Source organism: Eptesicus fuscus, chromosome 20, assembly GCF_027574615.1.
Source record: "Eptesicus fuscus isolate TK198812 chromosome 20, DD_ASM_mEF_20220401, whole genome shotgun sequence".
In the NCBI taxonomy this organism is placed as follows: domain Eukaryota; kingdom Metazoa; phylum Chordata; class Mammalia; order Chiroptera; family Vespertilionidae; genus Eptesicus; species Eptesicus fuscus.
The window spans coordinates 17746214-17767455 of NC_072492.1; the positions used below are offsets into that span (position 1 = coordinate 17746214).

A 21242-nucleotide genomic window follows, 5' to 3' on the forward strand; every position below is an offset into this window, starting at 1 on the left:
AAAATGGCCCTGGCCGGTGCTCTCAGTGGTTAGAGCATCGGCCCCCGGAACAAAGGGTCTTGGGTTTGATTCCCAGTCAAGGGCATGTACCTTGGTTGCAGGCTTGATTCCTGCCACCCACTGGTGCAAGTGTGGGAGGCAACAGGTCGATGTGTCCTCTTACATCAATGTTTCTCTCTTCCCCCCTTCTCCCTTCCTTTCACTCTCTCTAAAAATTAATGGAAAAAATATCCAAGGGTGATGATTAAAAAAAGAAATGTCAAAAATGTATATGAACTGCTGGAATATATTATTGAATGTGAGGTAAAGGGATGTAAGAAAAGAACAAACCTTTAACGTTATGAATTAAGATCAGCATAAAAATATTGGAATTCTTTAAATAACTTCATATACAGATATATTTCAGATTCCAGAAAAGTAAAAGCTACTTTAATAGTTTCCTGAATATATAATTGTAGGGGCAAGATAGAGGGGTAGGTAGGTCGTAATCAGGAAGCAAAACACAGAGAGCTTCATTTACTGGTAATGTTTAATTCTTAAGGTGGGTGGTAGGGGATCAGAGAAAATTTTACTCACGAAGATATCCTGTAAGCTGGACTTTGAATTAAGACAGGAAAGCCAAGGTTGGCAGGAGGCAATGGTAAAACTAGGGGAAGCTGGGGTTAAGACCAGGAAAGTAGACTCGGACCACACAAAGAACAGTGAAATAGACATTAGAAACCTTTAAATCTAAACCATGATTCTGCCACTCAATTTGCTGATAATCATGGATATACCCAAAATATAAATCTGAACAAACATCCTACAAAATAATATAAAAGGTAACTTACTCAATATCCTTTCGTACTGATCCCATGAGATTCTCCCTTTCCCGTATTGCCATAAAGTTTGCTTTGGTTTTATGGAATTCATGTGTATAATCCTGCAATAAATCAATATCCAGTCTCAATGTAAACTAATTGTATCTTTTCATCTTACTGAGCCAGTATGTATTGTCATCATATTATAAATTTCTGTCAAGAAAACTACTATTTAAGAAGTCAATCTGCCAACAGGTAAAAAAATAACATTATAATAACTTTCCTGAAGAATGACTAACTTCTTTTAAATGATGGTAGAGTAAGAGTGCTGCTAAATCACTATCCTTCGTATTTTCTTGTATCTTGTCTTATGGGACAGAGTTGTAAAGTAAAAAATAATTCTAAGATAAAATGTCTTCCAATAGCCTAGGATAAAACTTGAGGGGCTTTTTCTACTCTTTAGTGCACCCAATGAGCTTATTTTAAAATTTCACCCTTTTGTAACTCCAGTAGAAATTTAATTCTTAAACCAATCAGAGTGAAGAACAGAACCAAGAGTAATGTAAAGAACAAAATAAGCTTTAAATACTTTCTTTTTCTACCACCATATTTTAAAGCTATTAAGGAGTATTATTATTTTTTAAATCAGAGAAGTATAAAAAGATGAAAATCAATCCCATTTCCCAGAAAGTCCCTACTGACCCTTTAAAAAACAAAAATAATACATGAACATGGAGAGAATACTAAAAAGAGCACTGAAAGAAATAGAAGTAGAAACCATCCTGCTCCACAGCTTATAACATTATCATCACTTTAATTTTCTTTCAGGAAATATGTTCTTGCATATACAAGCTTATCTAGTTTTCATTTATGTTAAGGAAATCATACTATATTCTGCTGTACACTACGTTTTGTAGTTCATAAGTTATTAAGTAATCTTTCCATATTATCAAATATAAATCTATCTATGCCTATCATAATAAAATGCCTATTAATGAACATTTTAGTTGTTTTATTTGCTGTTAAAAAATGCCACAATAAACATTCTTGTATACATATGTTATTGAATTCTCTCTCTCCCTTATTAAAGTGTATTTAAAGAGTAAATGCCTACCAGAATAATTAGATCAAAGAATCTTACATTTAAATCAGACTGCACCAATTTATGTTCCCAGAAAAATGAATGAATATCCATTTTCCTATACTCTTGCCAATTATAAGTTACATATGTTCCAATATTTGCTAATCTAACAAGTGAAAAATCCTATCTCATTTTGATTTGGGAATGCAGCTATATATCTTTTTATGGCTTTGGCAATTCATTTCCTGTATACAAGTTCATATCTTTTGCCCATTTTCATATTAAACTATCTTTTTCCTTATTTCTATTATTTCTCTGTATAGTAAGCAAATTATTTTTATAGTTTCTGGTATTAGGTCTTGCTTAGAAAGTCCTTTACTACCCAAAATGGATAAATTCACCCTTGCTTTATTCTGAACTTTCTTTTTCTACATCTAAATCTTTGATCCATCTGGAATTTATTCTGGATGGAAGAAATGAGATAGAATTTGAGGTTTGGTCCCTCCCCACCCCCCAAATAATTAGCCAATAGTTACAGCTCTATTTATTTTATAACCTCTCTTTTCCCCATGGATTTAAAATACTACCTTTATGGTAAAACTAAATTTCCATGCATATTTGGGTCTATAAGTAAACTCTATTCAATTCTATTGGTCCCTTTCTCTCTAGAATCAAACTGTCTTAATTTTTCTAGCTTCTTCATGGGTTTTAATATCTGGAAGAACTAAGCATCCTTTACTAATTATCTTCATTTTCACATGTTTTTTCTTGGTTAATCTTGTATGCCTATGATTCCAAATAAACTGGAATCATTTTGCCAATTAAAAAAAAAAGGAACAAATAAATTAAAAAACCTGTTACTTTCACTGGAAATGCATTCAATTTATAGGATGATTTAGAGAGAAATCTTCCCATCCAAAAGCAGAGTAAATATATTACATTTCTCAATAGAGCTTTATGCATTCAAGTCCTATACATCTTATTACATTTATATATAAGGATGTTATAATTTCTTCCATTGTATTTTCAAACAGGTTATTGTTTATATGAGAAAAACTACTTGCCCTTATATATATTAACTAGAGGCCTGGTGCACGAAATTCGTTCACTTGAGGGAGGGAGTCCCCTCAGCCTGGCCTGTTCCCTCTTGCAGTCTGGGAGCCCTCATGGGTTTGTCCGACTGACGGCTTAGGCCCGCTCCCCGCTGTCAGTCAGACATCTTTAGCGCTGCCGCAGAGGTGGGAGAGGCTCCTGCCGCTGTGCTCGCCAGCTGTGAGCCTGGCTTCTGGGCTTCTGGCTGAGCAGCGCTCCACCTGTGGGAGCACACTAACCACCAGGAGGAAGCTCCTGCATTGAGCGTCTGCCCCCTGGTGGTCAGTGTGCATCATAGCAACCGGCCATTCCGCCATTTGGTCTATTTGTATATTAACCTTTTATTAGATAGGATGTGATCTATCATCTCTCTGAATTTGTTCCTAATACATTTTTTTAGTTTTCTTTGGTTGTATTAGCTATATAATCTCATCACTGCCACATAATACAAATTTTGTCTCTTCCTTTATCTTCTCTTTACCAATTTCACCACAAAGAACTTCCAAAACAATATTAAACGTCGTGGTGATAGTGGGTATTCTTCTTGTTGTTTTTTTTCCTTTTCCTTTAATGGGAATGTTTTTAGTGCTCTATTATTAAGCATGATGCTAACTTTTAATCTGAAATACACTTTTTTTTTTTGCATTAGGCAACTAAAGTATTCTTCTATTCCTACTTTTAACAAGAGTTTTTTAAATTAGAAATGGCTGCTGAATTTTTTCAATATTAAAAAGATTTGCCCTCCTATTTTATAGTATATATTAACACCCCATATATAAATATTTAAGAGTTTATTTCATTTTGTTGTTTGAATGTTACCTTCAAATGTTGTTTGAATGTTACCTCCTCCATGTTACCTTCGAAGGCTAATGAAAGTATACTCTAAACCACATTATTGCCTATGCATGATCACTGTTTCAGTTAGCTAGCGAGGTTTCCCATGGTTTATTTACCTACTGATGAATAGTATTCAATTTTACCAGGAAAAAGCAAGAGTTCTTAGATATCAGACATTTTCAGAATTTTATAATACCAAGAAAAAAAAAGTAAAACAAGACAAACTTCTATAGCATGCCATTTATCCTCTCAGAAGATTTCCCCCTGCGTTCTCTTAAATACACGTGCACACAATCTATTCAGGGATTAAAATAAACCCTGTAACAACATAAAACTCTCAAGCCCAGAGTATTACCTGCAATATGTCTCTATGTCGCTGTAATGTATGCATCAGTGCTGCATTCAAGGAGGGGACACCTGCGCTGTTGGTATATTCTGCCATTTTATCATTGACTCCTGTAAGCTAAAAAAAAAAAAAGAAGAAGAAAGGGAAAAAAAAATATTTTAGAAAGCACTATAAAGAGATAAAATAAATTATTTGCCTGTTTGCCCTTTGGCTAACAGCAACAAATAAACCAAAAACAAGAAGCTAGTATGCAAGTATTCAGTACTTCCACCAAGTAATACATAAAAGTTAAAAAAAACAAACTCTCAGGGGACCTGGAAATAGCTGTGATCAAAATTCAAGTGGCTTAGGAAGCACACAAGCTGAATGAAAAGGTGGTGACTTCAATATATGTCTGTTAATATAATCTAGTACCATATCTAACAAATACACAATTATTAGCAAAAAAGCCATTTAACAGAAGTCCTTACCCTTGCCAAAAGCTGTTCAATCTCAATTGCCATTGTTTCAAACATTCTGTCTTGGCTTGATCCATTTAAAAGAGGTGTTGTGTCAGAGCTAAAGAGAAGTTCAAATAAAGAGAATCCATTACTTAAAACTAATCTTTTAAAACATATTTAAAATAATAAGGTAATTATTCTTAAAGAGGTCAAGTATAATTCCTAAGCCATTCTTTCTGTTTCTTAAGAAACTAACTTTTTAAAAAATATATATTTTATATTTTTTACAGAGAGGAAGGGAGAAGAATAGAGAGTTAGAAACATCAATCAGCTGCCTCCTGCACACTCCCTACTGGGGATGTGCCCGCAACCAAGGTACATGCCCGTGACTGGAATCGAACCTGGGACCCTTCAGTCCATAGGCCAACGCTCTATCCACTGAGCCAAACCGGTCAGGGCAGAAACTAATTTTTTTAAAAGAAAAAAAAAAACCACACATCTTTTTATTTGGAAATAATTTCAAATGTACAAAAATTTGAAAAATTAAAACAGTACCATGAGAAGAAAACCCACATAGATTTATCTTATCCCAATTGCTTTATCACTTGCTCTCTCTCTCCCTCTCTCTCTCTGAATCACATCACGGTTTTTTACCTTTAAATTATTTAGGGTGTATATTCTAAGAATCAAGATACTCTCTTACATCACTACAGTATAGTTGTCAACTTCATAAGTTTATACTGGTACACTTTTATTTAACCTGCTGTCAGTTGTCCCAATACAGTCATTTATATCTTTATTCCCTTCCAGTTTAGGAGTCAATCTAGGGTCAGCTATTGCATTTAGTTGTCATGTCTCCATAGCTCTTTAATCTGGAACATTTCAACAGTTGTTTTGGGGGGCATTTTATGCATTAACATTTGTTTTTTAAAATAAAGTTCCTCATTTTTGTTCATTTGATATTTCCTTGTGAGTGGACTGAGGCTATGCATTCTCTGCCAGAATACCGCATGGGTAATATTATAGTCTTTTTAGAGTATTACATCTAGAAGTGTAATTTATATGCAGAAAAATACAAGAATCACAAGAGTATAGCTTGATGCCTTTTTTTTTGTATATTCATATACCCATATAACCAACAAGGTAAAAAATCGAGAATATTTCCATCGACTCAAGTTTTCTTGTGCCTCTTCCCAGTCAATACCCACCCCAAGGAAACCATTATTCTTTCTTCTATCTCTATAGATTAGTTTTTCATGTTTACAGATTTTTAAAATTGATTTTTAGAGAGAGGAGGGAAAGAGAAACATCGATGTGAGAGAAGAACATTGACAGGTTGTCTCCTGTACATGCCCCAACTGGATCAAGCCCGCAACCTAGGTACAGCGTGTGCCTTGACCAGGAATCAAACCTTTTCTGGTGTAGGGGATGCTGCTCCAAACAACTGAGCCCCCGGCCATGGCTCTAGCTCTTTATTATGTGTCAGAGCCAATCCAAGGTTCTGTAGTTGTATCTTAAAATGTGCCTGGACAAAAATTCTCTATATACTACTAACACAAATCCTCCTCTACAAGACATATGAAAAAGAAAAATTGGTAAATGAATGTAAGCTCTATGAGAAGGGAAAATGTCTGTGTCTCATTCATCTATATATCTAGCTCCTAAAATTCTGCTTGGCACATGGATACTTGTTGAATGAATGAGGAGGCAAATCTCTACATTCACCATTCTCAGGAGAATATGTGAGTCCAGGGAAATGGTCAAAAACTCATTCTCCACAATACTAAAATTCAGTTAAATTTAATTCATTTTATAGGTATGTGATGATTCATAGGCCAATAAGTTCTCCAAATACAGAAACTAAAAAATTACTCATCACTGAGTTTATTTATTCATCATGACATGCTTTCAACCTGAGCAACAAACAAAACACTTCAGAATGCAATTTGGAAAAAAAAAAAAAAGAATGCAGAGTGGATCTTGATCCTCATGGCCTTAAGTTTCTTATCGAAGGGGACAGTTAGGCTGAAGTAATTCCACAAAGTTGGTCCCAGTTTTGTTGCAGAATTTCTCCAGGAATGTTTTCAAGATAGTTTTTCCTTAAAGGAGTCACAAAAGTATTAAGCTCATGAAGCATAGAAAACATAGAAAAAGTATCATGTAATTGTATCTCTTAACTATTTGGAGTTTTAAAATTACTAGTATATAATCACTGGCATAGCCAAGTGGGAGATTTAAATTCAGGAAATATGCTTAATATATACAAAAGAACATTCCTCATTCTTTTACTTGCTAAGTAAAGGTGAGTCCAAAGCAGTGCAGTGCAATTAAAGCTGTGTGTGACATGCCAATAGCTTATTTTCCGATCCTACAGTTAATATGGCCCTGCTATCTTTAATTATTTAATAATGTGCCCTATTGAAAAGAAACAACAAGGGGAATATGGGGACATCTATAACACTGTCAACAATTATATACATATAACTTTATATATATATAAAATTTAAAAGGAAGCAACAGTTTGGCTATAGTGCTGGAATGAGTCTTTTGTTGGAATGTGCATAGAAAGTTTTAGAGAGTGGGCTCTGGAGATAGAAAGACCTGGGTTCAAATCCAAAGTCAGTTTTTATTATTATTAGTTGAGAAAAATATCGTATCCATGACCAATCCTCACAAAAGTATGTAAAATAGAGAAGATAACAACTAACAACTCTGCTACCTGCAATTTCACTGGGAGATACATAAAAACATTTTTATAGATAAAAAATGTCCCCAGCAATATTTTTTAAAAATTAAATATATCAGAGAGGAAGGGAGAGGGAGAGAAAGATAGAAACATCAATGATAAGAGAGAATCATTGATTGGTTGCCTCCTGCACATCCCACACTGGGGATTGAGCCCACAACGCAGGCATGTGCCCTGACTGGAAATCAAACCCTGACCTCCTGGTTCATAGGTCTATGATTAACCACTGAGCCACTGCGGCTGGGCCCTAGCAGTCTTTATATAAAGCTCTTAGAATAGTAGCTGACACATGATAAACCCTCTGTGTCAGCTATTAAAATTATTATTAATTAGCAAAAGTTGGACACAATGTCCATCTACAGAATAAATTGTGATACAATAATATAATGTAATAATATATACCAAGTTAAATGTATTCATAGCTTAATCTCAAAGATAATGTTAAACCAAAAAGCAAGTTGTAAAATCACTTTGATAGGATATTATGAATTGTTTAGGAATACAAACAAATACCATAAAATATATATGGAGATTATGAGGATGAAAAAAATGGATGCCATCAGGGGCTTAACTGAATTGATAAAGATTATTTCTTAAAGTGAGAGATAAGAACATGAGAATCCAATATATTATTCTTTATACTTTTCTACATGTCTGAAATATTTCCTAATATTTTTGAAACAAGTGAATGGCCTAAAGTGAGCAAAAGATTCAAAGATAAGAATACATTTTCCTATAGAACTATCATATGACCCATCAATTCCTCTTCTGGGTATTTATCTGAAGAATATGAAAACACTAATTTAAAAAGATATATGCACCCCTATATTATTGCAGCATTATTTACAGTAGCCTAGGTATGGAAATAATCGAAGTATCCATCAATGAATGAATGGACTCAGCCATGAAAAAGATGAACTACTGCCATTTGTGACAACACGGATGGACCTTGAGGATATTATGCTAAGTTAAGTAAGATAGGACAAAAACCATACGATTTCACTCATATATGAAATACAAAAAAGAAACAAACTAGCAAACAAAATAAACTCATAGAAACAGACAAAAGATGGGCAGTTATCAGAGGGAAAGGAGAATAGGAGGAGGGCAAACATGGGTAAAAGGGGTCAAACGTAAGGTGACAGATGGAAACTAGGTTTTTGGTAGTGAACACACTACAGTGCACACAGATGTCCAATTGCGATGTTGTACACCTACAGCTTATATGTTATTAACCAATGTTACCTTAATTAAAAAAAAACAGTTTCTATACATTCAATATAGTAGTATACTGGTTTCTCATAAAAGAACCAAAATTAAAAATAGCTTAGATGATTAATAGGGAGGATACACACTGCATTAGATTCATTCTAAAATGCCAGAATAGCAGTATATGCACTTGGCATGTGGGTAGTTCCTCACATCCATTTAGCAATCAGAAGATATAAGAATACAATATGGACAAATCAACCACATCTTCTTAAACTGATTGACCTAGAAACTTATTTCTGACACTAGCTCATTCGTAAGCCTTAGCATTTTCCTACTGACATTGTCACAATCTTTGCCTAAGAATCCCAAATAAATACTAGTTTCAAGAATTAAGAATTTTTAGCCGAAACCGGTTTGGCTCAGTGGATAGAGCGTCGGTCTGCGGACTGAAGGGTCTCAGGTTCGATTCCGGTCAAGGGCATGTACATTGGTTGCGGGCACATCCCCGGTGGGGGCTGTGCAGGAGGCAGCTGGTCGATGTTTCTCTCCCATCGATGTTTCTAGCTCTGTATCCCTCTCCTTTCCTCTCTGTAAAAAATCAATAAAATATATTTAAAAAAAAATAATAATTAAGAATTTTTATAAATCACTAAAAACCAAACAATAACATAAAAATAAAATACCAAAAATCCACCAATAGAACAAATTACAGAGTTATATTTTAGTTTATTTTTTAAAGCTTTAAAAACATTATACAGTTGAAGGCATAAGAGAGAATCCGGTAGTACCTATACCTGTCGCGTCTTCCATCTCGGGCACTGCTGTGACTGTAACTCGTGCACAGTTTACTGAAGGAAACTAGTTTCAGGTCAAGTTCATTTTCCAGCTGTCGAGCCTGTTTCCTGAGATCTTTAACAAAATTATAAAAGCAAATAATTCAGACACAAAAAGTTCATCAGTAGACATAAAATTCACAAAGCTATTCTGAAGAAAACAAACTATAAAAATGATCATATATTGATCTAGGTTCAATTAAAAAAAAAGTTTTAAAAGGAAGAAACCAAAGAAGTACCCAGCAAAGCAAACTGTCACTTATTTTAAACTTTAGGCGGGGCAAAAAGGCAGAGGGGGGAGACACAAATTTTTGGCTTTATCCAAAAGACAACTAGACAACAAATGTTGTTCTAACATCCCTGAAATTATTTATATAGCAAAAAATAAATTTTGTAAGTCAGGGGAAAACAAAAGAAAACACTAATCACAAAGAAACTGACTGAGGTTTATGGCCAACGTTATATTAATTTACCATTTAACTTTATAAAAAAGAAACCATCACTGTTTTTGACAGAGATTTTCCTCTCTCTTTATATCCCAAAACTTTATTAGGCTCATGAAATTCTTAATAGTAGAATGACTTAAGTGATTGAGCATAAAGAACAATATAATCATTGACAAAGATGTAAACAATTGTCTTTCAATAAGCTTACTCAAATTTGGAGAGGCTGAAATTAACAATGGCAATGTGCTACTACCAAGGTGAAGTGTAAGTATAACAAAACTAACAGCCTAAGTTTTAATACAACAGAAACAAGCAAGCAAGCAGAGAAATTGGTTTGGCATCTAAGTGGTTGAGTGAGAGAAGCAGCAGTCCCAACACCCCCATCCAGTTATAAGTAACCTCATTCATGGTGAAGTGGAGGTCAAAATGGAAAGGGCTGGAACATAGGAAGAATCGTGTAAGGACCCCCTCTTTCAGTACACAGGAATACAAAATATTATTCCAATATACTTATCAGCAACCAGAAGTAGGGAGCAGTGTAATACAGGGGAGCATATTTTCCCAGAAACCGAATCTGTTAGAACCTCAGCTCAGCCTAAAAGTTCTGAGATTCTGAGAACTGGCTCTGAGGTTTATTGACAATCTACTTAACCTGTAAGCCTCCGCTTTTTGTTTTTTAAACCCCTATCTTCCGGGGTTTTCAGTGCATTAGAAATCCTGTATTTAAAGCACCTGGCACAGAGTGGGTTGTCAATAACAAGCTGCTATACTCCTGACAGCACAGTGCTTCAAAAAACTGCAGCCCAATGACGAGTATTCAAGATACCAACAGCCACTTCCACATAACCCAAAAGCATTTCCGAGCTAGTACACACATTTCAAACAGTCATTTTAAATACGTTTTAAACCATCAGCCCACCTCTCTCTAGTTAGCCACTGTCTTCTCCAGGAGAAAACATCAAGGAAGAGCATTTTGGAAGTACGACCGGCAAGTATGCATGAACTTAGAACTAAGTGTCTTAGACCCAGTGGCTGACAGTGACAATCCTGCTATCTGCGGTGGCTTCCAGAGGCTTCAGGGGGTTAGCAACAGGAAATGGGTTAAAAGGAAAAAAAAAAAATTCAGAAAGCAGTCTCTATGTTGCAGTAAAGCAAACACTTGGAAGAAAAAAGGTGAGCCTTCTCTGTCTGTGTTACCATCACGGCCCGGGAAATGACTTTTACACGAGTCCACTTTAATCCGACCACATTTTCAGGAATCAAAGAAACGTACTTGTCAAATCACAAGATGATTTTTTTTTTTTTTGGTAGAAAAGGTATCACAAATGCAATAATTCACGCTGGTTCTCCCAACTTTCTCGGTTTAACAAAACGGATCTCGGAGGGGATGGGTCAAGTTATTTCCTCCGCCAGCAAACGGACTCGACCTCCGAGTCCCCGCCCGGAGCAGCCAAGGGGACTCCCGCAGGAGGAGACATTCCGCTCACACGACTTCCCCTCGATGGACCGGGCCGACAAGTTCCTCCTTTCGGTTTTCCTACCCAGCTGTCTCCTCCGGTCTCCCGGCCCCGGGATATCCTGGCCCAACACTCGTTTCTTTTCAGATCTCAGAGTTCATTCTACAGCCCCTTGGTCCGGGTTCCGCGATACGCTCTCCGCCTAGCTCTCCTCCGGCTACCCAGACCCGTCTTCCTCTCCATCCCGGCTCAGCCCTCCGGGTGGGACCCCTGCCCCGGGCCCCGCCGCCTCTCTGGTCAGCCCCCTGCCCCAGGCGGTTCCCTCTCCTCAGCCCCGAGGCCCTGAGGCTCCCACTGGACGCCCTGCCCCTCCGCGCGGCCGTCCGGAGGCCAGGCTCTTTCCTCTGCTGCCACCCCCAGCACCCGTCCTCTCTCAGCCCCCTGCCCCCAGGCGAGATCCAGCAGAAGGCCTCGCCCTTACCTTCCCAGTAATTGCTGGTTCCCGCCGCCATCTTTGTTGTCCGACGTCAGTCGGGAGACGAGAGGAAAGGCGCTGCGGGCCAGAGAGTCGCCTCCGCGCCTGCTTCCGCCCTGGCGCCAGGGCCGATGGGATACGTGAGCTTCCACAGACACCGCCACCTGGCGGTCAGCTGGTCACTTGACACCCTTCGAGGGGCGCGACTGAAAAATCTCGTGCTCGGCGCCTGACATTCGTGGTTTTCTGATGCTCCTATCCGTTCTCTGCGCTCCAAGGTTCCATCATCGCATCATCGCCCTCTGCTCGGTCCATCCCCTCTCTCAGCAGGACCTACCTGGCTGAGAAGAAAGTCATCCTCAGACACAGCTCCCTTCTCGCAAGGTACATCTTCAGCTGGCCTCTCCCTTCTCAGAGCCAGAGGCCCTTTTCTTCCCAAGACCAATCTCTTCATCCTACCTGTCCCCCACCCCCTCCCCGTGCTCCATTATCCCGGGACCTCTGACCTTCACGCCCTTCTGCACGGGTCGCCTTTTCCTCTGTCCGCAGTAGTTCCAGTCCCAGCCCTTTCCTTTCCAGCCACCGAGTCTAGAAAGTGTGTGCTAATTCCACCAGCGTCATCCTGACCCCTCTCTTCTCCTGGAACTCCAATGACATGAATGCTAGATCTTTTGTTAAAGTCTTACATATCTCTGAGTTATCTCTTACATATCTCTGAGGGTCTACTAATCTTTTTCTATTTTCTGTTGTTCATATGGGATCATTTGTACTGTTTTGTCCTCATGCTCACACAGGGATGCCTTTCCTCTGTCCCCTCTATTCTGCTGTTGAGCCTATTCACTGAGTTTTTTGTAAATTATTGTATTTTTCAGCCCTGGCCTGTTTGGCTCAGTGGATAGAACGTCAGCCTGCGGACTGAAGGATCCCAGGTTTGATGCCGGTCACATGTCGGGGTGCAGGCTCAATCCCCAGTAGGGAGCGTGCAGGAGGCAGCTGATAAATGATTCTCATCATTGATGTTTCTCTCTCTCTCGCTCCCTCTCCTTTCCTCTCTGAAATCAATAAAAATATTTTTAAAAATTATTGTATTTTTCAGATTTAAAATTTCCATTTGGTTCCTCATTATATCTTCTGTTTCTTTGCTAGACTATCATTTTTTTCTAAGTTTATTTGTAATTGCTCACTAAAATATTTTTATTATATCCTTGTCAGATAATTCCAACATCTGTGGCATCATGATGTTGGCATCCATTGTCTTTTTTTCATTCAAATGGAAATTTTCTGGGTTCTTGGTATAATGAGTGATTTTAAAAATGGTATACTAGATATTTTAGGTATTATAAGACTCTGCAGCCCTAACTGGTTTGGCTCAGTGGAAAGAGTGCCAGCCTGTGGACTCAAGGGTCTCTGGTTCGATTCCGGTCAAGGGCATGTACCTTGGTTGCAGGCACATCCCCAGTAGGGGGTGTGCAGGAGGCAGCTGATCGATGTTTCTAACTCTCTATCTATCTCCCTTTCTGTAAAAAATCAATAAAATGTATTTTTTTTTTTAAAATCAGGAAACCATTTAAAAAAAAGACTCTGCATCTTATTTAGATCTCCATTTACGTAGAACTTCTATGACAGTGTGCTCGCAGGGGAGGTGGAGAACTTCCTTGTTCCTGCCACGGGAGTGGAAGTTCAGCTCTCCCTTGGCCTCTTGATACCTTGTTACTGCTCCCCACGTGGCCTCCACCGACAAGTTGGCGACCTCATTACCGCTGTGCATGGTGGAGGTCCTGGCTCCTTTCTGGGCCTTCTTTGACCCCACCCAGAAGGTGGGGAGGGTGCCTTCATTACAGCCAGGTGAGCATGGAGTGTAGGCTTCCCACACAGCCTTGGCTGGCAGTGGGTAGAGACAGGACTCGGTTTTTTTTCTGAGCCTTTGGCTGGAGTAGTGCAATTATTGTCTAAAACTATTCTGTCTTGGTAGGCTGCCTCTTTCCTGGTTCTTTGGCCAAGGAAGTCTTTTCTTTGGGCCTTTTTCCCCCTGCCTATATACCCTTTGACATTTCTGGGTTGCCAATTTCTCTAGTACCCATTATGGGATATGAGGCAACACCCGTTAAGGGATTTATAAGGCAGAAAGATAACCCAGGGAACTCACACTGTGTTGTTTCTTGGATCCTGAGGTCCCTATCTGTTCTGCCTCCTTCTTCCACCATTCTGAGATTTAGTGTTTGTTTTATACATAATGCACGAGGGTGTTTTTTTTGTTGTTGGTTGTTTTTTTGCTGTGCTTAGTGGAAGAGAAATACATCTACTCCATCTTGTACGGAACCAAAAGCCTTCGTTTTTTAATAGATTTTAATTCTTTGCTAAAATTCTTCATCTTATCTTCTACTTTCTTGTATTCATCACCATTATTTTAAAGTTTCTGACTGAAATGAAAGTCTAACTCCCATGGGACTATTCCTATTTTTTTCTTGGTCTTTCATTATTTGCTATTGTCTTTTGATAATAAAAGTAACTTTTGATTGGATGCCGCATATTATAGGTTAGCATGTGTACCAATCATGTGAGGCTTCCGATGACATCTTCTTCCTCCAGAGACAGTTGACTGCGACTTCTTGCAGAAGGTAGGGGCACATCAGCTCACTCCAGTAAGGGGTGGGACCAAGTATCTTGGTACAAATTGGTCTGTTTCTGATGAGTCCTTACTTCCAATGTACAGCCCCTTACGTGTTTTGAGAGTCAGTTGACCAGTGCCCTCTTTCTTGATAGGTGCTGAACAAGTCTTTTCCCCGACCCACTGATACTGCCTACAGCTTCTGCCCGTGCTCTCTGCCTCCTGCCTAGCCTCTCTGCTGCTAGGTGTCTCTCTTAGTCACCACCCAACAGTCAACCAATGCCTCCAGGTGAAAACTTTTACTGTTATATTCACCCCTGAACTCCCTCTGCATCCAGACCCCCATCAGTCCTTGTTACCTTAGTAGCTCTCCAATCCTTCAAACAGCTTAAAAAAAAAATGTTGCCCAGTGGGTGTCTAGGCAGTCTTCACCCTCCTGTCCTCAAACTTCTTCCAGGCTGGCCTCTACCCTGGAACACCTTTCTACTCCAATTCTTGCTTGCCTTGTTTACACAGCAATAGGAAATAGGATTCCATCTAACTCCAGCCAAAATGCCAACGAAATAACATGCTTTCTTTTAACATTCTACTGATTAATGTAAGGTGCAAGTTATAATATTAAAGTTAAAATTGGGCTTTATATGTGGATTTGCTTTTAAATTTTGGTTAGTAATTGACTGTATTTGTCTGAGGTATGCAATAAATACCATGGAATCATTGGCATTCTAACTGCAAGTGATGAAGATCTACACAATGGCGTTTATTCATAACTGAGTAGGTATTAGCATGGAGCATTCATGTTGGCTGAAAACAATCAGCTTCTAGAAATCTGGAAAACTGAACATAATCAGATTACTGTTCATGATATACTAAATCAAAAGGGTCTTGATTCAGTTATGAGAAAACTCCTGACAAAAATTCAGGAAAATGTTTCAAACATTGGGGGATAAAGAAACACCATCACTGTTCAGACTTCTTGCAGCAGTTAAGACTGTTTTCACCAAATAAGCAAACACACAATCTGATTTTATTTATAAACAAGCTAGGGGTCCAGTGCAAGATATTCATGCACTGGGGGAGAAGGAGTACCCTCAGCCTGGCCTGTGCCCTCTCGCAGTCCGGGAGCCCTCCGGGGATGTCCGACTGACGGCTTAGGCTCCCACCACCACCACCACCACCGCTGTGCTCGCCAGCCTTGAGCCTGACTTCTGGCTGAGCAGCACTGCCCCTGTGGGAGCACACTGACCACCAGGGGGCAGCTCCTACATTGAGTGTGTGCCCCCTGGTGATCAGTGGGCATCATAGTGACCGGTTGTTCTGCCATTTGGTCAATTTGCATATTAGCCTTTTATTATATAGGATATAAAGCATTTGGCACAAATTTTTAAACTTTACTGCCATGCTATAGATAATCTATGAAATCACACAATGGAAAATGTCAGGTTTTTTTTTTCTTTTAGTATTCATATCTAGGGATTTCTTCTAAATTAAGAAAGACTACCTGTTATACATATCTTGTTCATTTGACAGAATAACTCTCTCAAAGGGATCAGTAACAGCAAATGATGCTGGTTACCAAGTCATTCAATTCTGAGTAAATGTTATGTTGAGCCCTTTGCTAACATTATTTCACTTAGTTCTCATTACAATCCTTAACCAGTACAGAGACTGAGACTCAGAGATGGTTAAGAAACTATTACAAAACAAAGTCTCAAGAGAGCAAGTAGCAGAGCCACGAATCAATCATAGATTGGCTCAGCTCCAAAGTCCATGCTCAAATCGCTACATTCTCCTTCTTCTAGAGCAGACCCCCTTTTTAGAGAACCACTCGCTACAAAAATATAGCTTATTTCTATTTCTCTGGTTTGAACTATGACTATTAGCAGAGCCCATATTTCTTCTATAACTTTGTATTCCCAATTCTTATTAGAGCAGCAGTATCAACATATTATTGCAAAATGAATTCATTGCCACTCTGCAGAGAAATGCCAGGGCAAATTATTTTAACTGAGTTCATCTGTAAAAAGGTTCAGATTTTTAACAAACAAGTTTAAAATGGGTACATAAACTTTTCAATGGCCAATTTTGTGGTGTTCATTGTGGAATGATTGAGCTGAGCTACAAACAAAGGAGAAATGTGGCTACTATATGATGTAATTATTTCAGAAAGATAGTTTTCTTCTGAGTCAATGTGAGACGGACATACTCTACAGGTAACTCCCCTGTATTTCTGGCCTGGTACTGTTTTCCCCCTAGTATAGGTAGAAAAAATAAGTATAAACTTTCAAACTAAAATAACTCTTTCTGGTCTATTGCTTTTGAGAAGAGATTATGAGACAAAACACAAAGACAAACATCATAAAATAACTTTTATACAGGATTAGATCTGTTTACATATAAAAAACAGAAAGGACCTCATTACAGTTAGATTTCACATAAATTACACAAATTGACTTTTTAAAACTACGATTCATCTTTGTTTAAAGTCCCTTTTAAAATTTTTGTTTTGAAGGCACAGTGCATGAAATAAACAAAGACTGAAGCACTTGAGATGGATGAGTGTTAGGCACCTCATATCAATAGCTATAGATTTTTCTGGAGCTGGGGAATGTCACTGAAAAAAATGGAGAGGTGAAAAACTGATTTTTAATCTAAACATAAAAAAATACCATGTCATACCTCCATAAAATTTGCAGCATGGCCAGCATAGAATGCAGTTAGTATATTCACGTTATGCCATTTATAAAAATAATCATACTTATTACATAATTTATGTCCAATGGCCTCAAAATGGTAGCCTACTTTCAAATGTCATAATATATTCTGTCAAATCAAAATCAAACTAGGATGATATTCTGAAAATCAAGTGGAGTCTTAATTATTGCTAAATCACAGAAGAAATGGGCGTTGGGGGCTATTTCTTCATAAATTATAAATCTAAGTTCAGTTGACATTAGTCAAGGAACCTAATCACCACTGCCCCCAAGAATCTGCTTTAATTGAAACAAATCAGAAACCCAGAGAGTTATCAAAAAGTTGCTAGATAGAAAATCATTGAACATCAAACACAATAGAACATTTTTATAATAATAATAAAGTTGCTTCTGTTAAAAACAATTCCACCAGAGAACCATAACATAGGGCACTAGGTATAGCATTCACAGCCAAGAAGCTTTTAATATAGCAGGGCCAAAACCTGGTACAAGTGAATTTCTGACAATAAGAATACTACTGCTAAGAATACATGAAAATGGAAGAATAGGTCACAGTTACTGAGTAACCTGGTGTTAGCTTAGAAACAAAATAAGCTCAGGCATAAGCACTACCTTTTATTTATTTGTCAACTCATAATTAGTTTTAAGGTCAATAGTCATTAATTCTGCAAATCCCATTCAGGTGAGTTACCAAAGGTAAACCAGTCAATCACACTGGGCCAACTATACACTAGGTTTCCTTTCTGGAGGATGACAAAGTCGCAAAGCAAATTCCCTCTGTTGAGAACTGCAAGCATTCCTCAACTGGATGGGATCCCAATCACTATCCAAACGTTCACCAAAATACATCAAAACCAAAGGTCTTTCCTCCTGAAATTAACTTAAGTTCATCTTAATGAACTGCATAATCAATACATTTATACAGGCAGACACTTTGAACATTACCTACTCAATCACTTTGTTTTTATTAAGGAGTTGGGAGGGAAGAAGGTTTACAAACTGATCATCAGGGGGGGAAAAGCCTTGTGAGTAAGGAAAGGCACAACTCAGACTCGGCCAAATATCATAATACTTACTTGCCTCCATGACTCCACGGAAACAGGAAGTCTAGGAGAAACACTGAAAAGTGCATTCCCTATCCCATATGGCTTCAATGCCTTATGCAATTAATGTGGTCTAAGATCAGATCCACAAATAAAAGACAAAACAGGGCAGAGAACAGTCTTAGTAGTCATGATCCTGTACATTCATGTTAATAGGTCATAGAGGCTGAGAGGCCTTGCTTTCCAGAACAATGCATTATTTAGAAGTTCATTCAAGATTAAAGATTCATAGCACAATTTGGCTTTCTTTTCAGGAAAAAATATGAAAATAAATACTTGTATGTTAATTTCTAAAAAAAATTTACACGTTTAAAAGGCATGGACTCCAGCCACTGTAATGTACAGTTAGACATGTTTAATTCAGGAGAGAAATGAATTTAAAAGGTATCCTTGAATGAAGACCTAATTAAGTAAAGGCTATCACAACGACTTTAATTTCTTCCTGAAATGTCTCAAGCAGAGCCGGCCACTAATAGGCCCTTTGCTGGCATTCTGAGCTTTAAAAATTCTTAAAAATCAAGCTGAAAAGAGCAATACCACCACATCATCCTAAGGAGAATGTAAAGTTATTATGAGAAGAAATTAAATCATATACATTTCATTAAATATTAACATCCCACAAACACTGTTCTACGTATGTGGCAAGGGCTCACAATTTAGAGTTGTTAATAATACAATTAATACCATAATGGCTTAACCTGGAACAACCCAAATTTATCACAGATACTCAATAACTGTCATGACTTCATTATTCCTACTGAACCAAATTTTTGTTTTTTTTATAAAACCATTTTGGGTGCATTCCTCACAAAACGTTGTTGAATAACTTAGGGGATGATAAACCACTCCACATGAAGGCTTTGAGATGACTGATACGTTAATGGATACAGAAGACAATTTAAAAAGATGAGAGCAAGTTTTTTGATCCCCTGATTTGGTACAAATTCAGCAGCAACATGGCCATTAAAACATTCAAACCATTAGATCATTGGTAAGATGCACACTTAAAAAAAGCATTATTTCTACTGAATAGCATGATATTACAGACACAATAAAATGCAAATCTTTCAGGTCTTTGCAACAACCCAACTGCAGTGAAGATGATACTTTTCCACCACAGTGTTACATCACACAGCAGTTCATAGCTTTTGTTTTTTTTAATGGAGAGAGCCATATTTAAATGCTTTCAAATGAACTTTTAACAAAATTGGTTAATAAAAAAAGACTGTCAAATGAAGCATTAGGACAAAGAACCCAATCACTTGCAGAGGTCTATATGAATTAGACTGGCCAAACTATTTCAATAACGGTATTACAGGGCGTAGGTTTGGGCTGGAGCAAGTGTAGATATTTTGTATTCAAATGTAGGTTAAGAATGTGCCAAGTAGGTTTCTTCCACACTTCCATTTTCAGTAGAATTCAGATCTTGTAGATTGCTGGGTAATCTGAAAACCGTAAATGTACAACATAGAAAAAGGTTCAAATTTAGGGAATCTTAACAAATTAGGCATTCCTAGAACAACTAGTATTTCACAGATAAAAGCAGCAGCACCTATGGGTTTTTACCAAGTTAAAAGATAGGCAACATGAGTTTTAGCTTTTGATAGATCTCCCTCTTAGCTCATTCAAACGGACATTTAGATCTTTTATAACAAAGTCAGCAAGTTCTCCCTTAAAATGGGTATCTTTGAAACTTTGCTAAACCTTACATGAGAGGTAGTGAAATCCTGCCAAGAGCACAGGCCACTAATTCTGATCTAGTCTTGGAACAGGTAGAAAGCAAATGCAGAAGTCCATTTATTCCTTTACTAATGTTACATGTTTAAAAATCAACTCAGCCTCCACTAAACCTGAATAAGAGTAACTCCAGCTATTTAATAACTAGAGAAAAGTACTCCTCAGTAGGTTGAGAAAACCTTGAGTTTTAAAGCTTTATGTCAGATTCTGACTGCTGTCCCTGCCTTAATATTTCTGGATTCTTTTGGCCATTTAAAAAATAAAGAAAAAAAGCTAAAGCCACTAGGAAACACCTGATGTGCAAAATACAACATCCACTAGTTGGCTTTATGCAGTTATAACATAAGCTCCAAACAGCTCATCTTAAATTAAAAAGAAAAATAAAGTGGCTGTCCCATGTCTGCTGCATAAATAGAAAGCAGATTTTTTTTTAAAGAAAAGGTAAGAGTACTTTAAGGAAGTTCAAAACTGCCAGCCAAATTCACAGAGAATACAAATTTAGCAAGTTAACTTCCCAAAGCTCTTTGAAGAAGCAAGATAGTCTCTCTTCTCAATGCAGTGTCTCCCAAAAGGAACTGTGATTTTGCTTGGTTCTTAGTCTGGGAGATATGCAAGGTGTGTGTTTCAATGTTTACTAGAATATAATGTTTCCTCTTCAGTGTCCGTTTCATCCTGGAACTCATGGCTTAAGAGGGACTTCTTGGAGCCGGTTGACATCAAGCGAATTTCATCTTCATACTCATCGTGATGCTGCCTGAGCCGATGGAAGCCATCCTTGTGTCTGTTAGATTTGATTGAGCAGATGCACCAAATAATGCAAGCTGTTAGGACCAATGCCGACATGGTGGCACCTGTCAAACAAAGCACCACATGAATGGTGTTCTACTTTAAAGATATAAATAAACTAGAGGCCAAGTGCATGAATTCATGCACAGGTGGGGTCCGGCCAGCCTGGCCCCAATCAGGGCGGATTGGGGCTGGGCCTGTCAGGAGGAGGAGATGGCGGGGGGGGCTGGCTAGCGCCCAGATCAGGGTCGATCAGGGCTGGGACAGCTTGTTGGCAGGCCCTGCCCCCATTGGGGTTGGGGGGCAGACTGGGGATAGGGCCAGCCATGGGGAGGGTCTGTGGGAGGGAGGGGCTGAACGGGAGGAGGGGCTGAGTGGGGGGAGGTGCTGAGGGCCGATCAGGGTGGTGGGAAACCATTGGGGGTGGGGACCAGGGGTGAGGCTGGCTGGGGGAGGGGCTGGGGTCCTATCGTGGTGAGGCCAGCCGATCAGGGGTGGGGCTGGCCAGGGGAGGAGGGCAGGGGGGGGC

At 38.4% G+C, this 21242-nt stretch overlaps 2 protein-coding genes across 5 annotated transcripts in view; both read right to left on the reverse strand.

Annotated features, from left to right (window-relative positions):
* Positions 1-11828, reverse strand: part of GOSR1 (golgi SNAP receptor complex member 1) — a 37177-nt gene extending 25349 nt beyond the window's left edge. Inside the window, exons 1-5 of one of the 3 annotated variants that reach the window (XM_008147858.3) lie at positions 11772-11828; positions 9349-9463; positions 4627-4714; positions 4166-4273; positions 831-922 (exon numbers count right to left, since the gene is read on the reverse strand). In XM_008147858.3, coding sequence (XP_008146080.1) covers positions 831-922; positions 4166-4273; positions 4627-4714; positions 9349-9463; positions 11772-11802 — 434 coding nt within the window. In that variant the 5' untranslated portion in view covers positions 11803-11828. Of the gene's footprint in view, positions 1-830; positions 923-4165; positions 4274-4626; positions 4715-9342; positions 9464-10752; positions 10934-11771 lie in introns of those variants that run through there. The other 2 variants (XM_008147857.3, XM_054709387.1) reach the window with 2 other exon arrangements.
* A 4897-nt stretch (positions 11829-16725) lies between these two features.
* Positions 16726-21242, reverse strand: part of CPD (carboxypeptidase D) — a 59051-nt gene continuing 54534 nt past the window's right edge. The window contains exons 21-22 of one of the 2 annotated variants that reach the window (XM_028155007.2): positions 20563-20778; positions 16726-19635 (exon numbers count right to left, since the gene is read on the reverse strand). In XM_028155007.2, coding sequence (XP_028010808.2) covers positions 19610-19635; positions 20563-20778 — 242 coding nt within the window. In that variant the 3' untranslated portion in view covers positions 16726-19609. Of the gene's footprint in view, positions 20779-21242 lie in introns of both variants that reach the window. The other variant, XM_008147855.3, reaches the window with a different exon arrangement.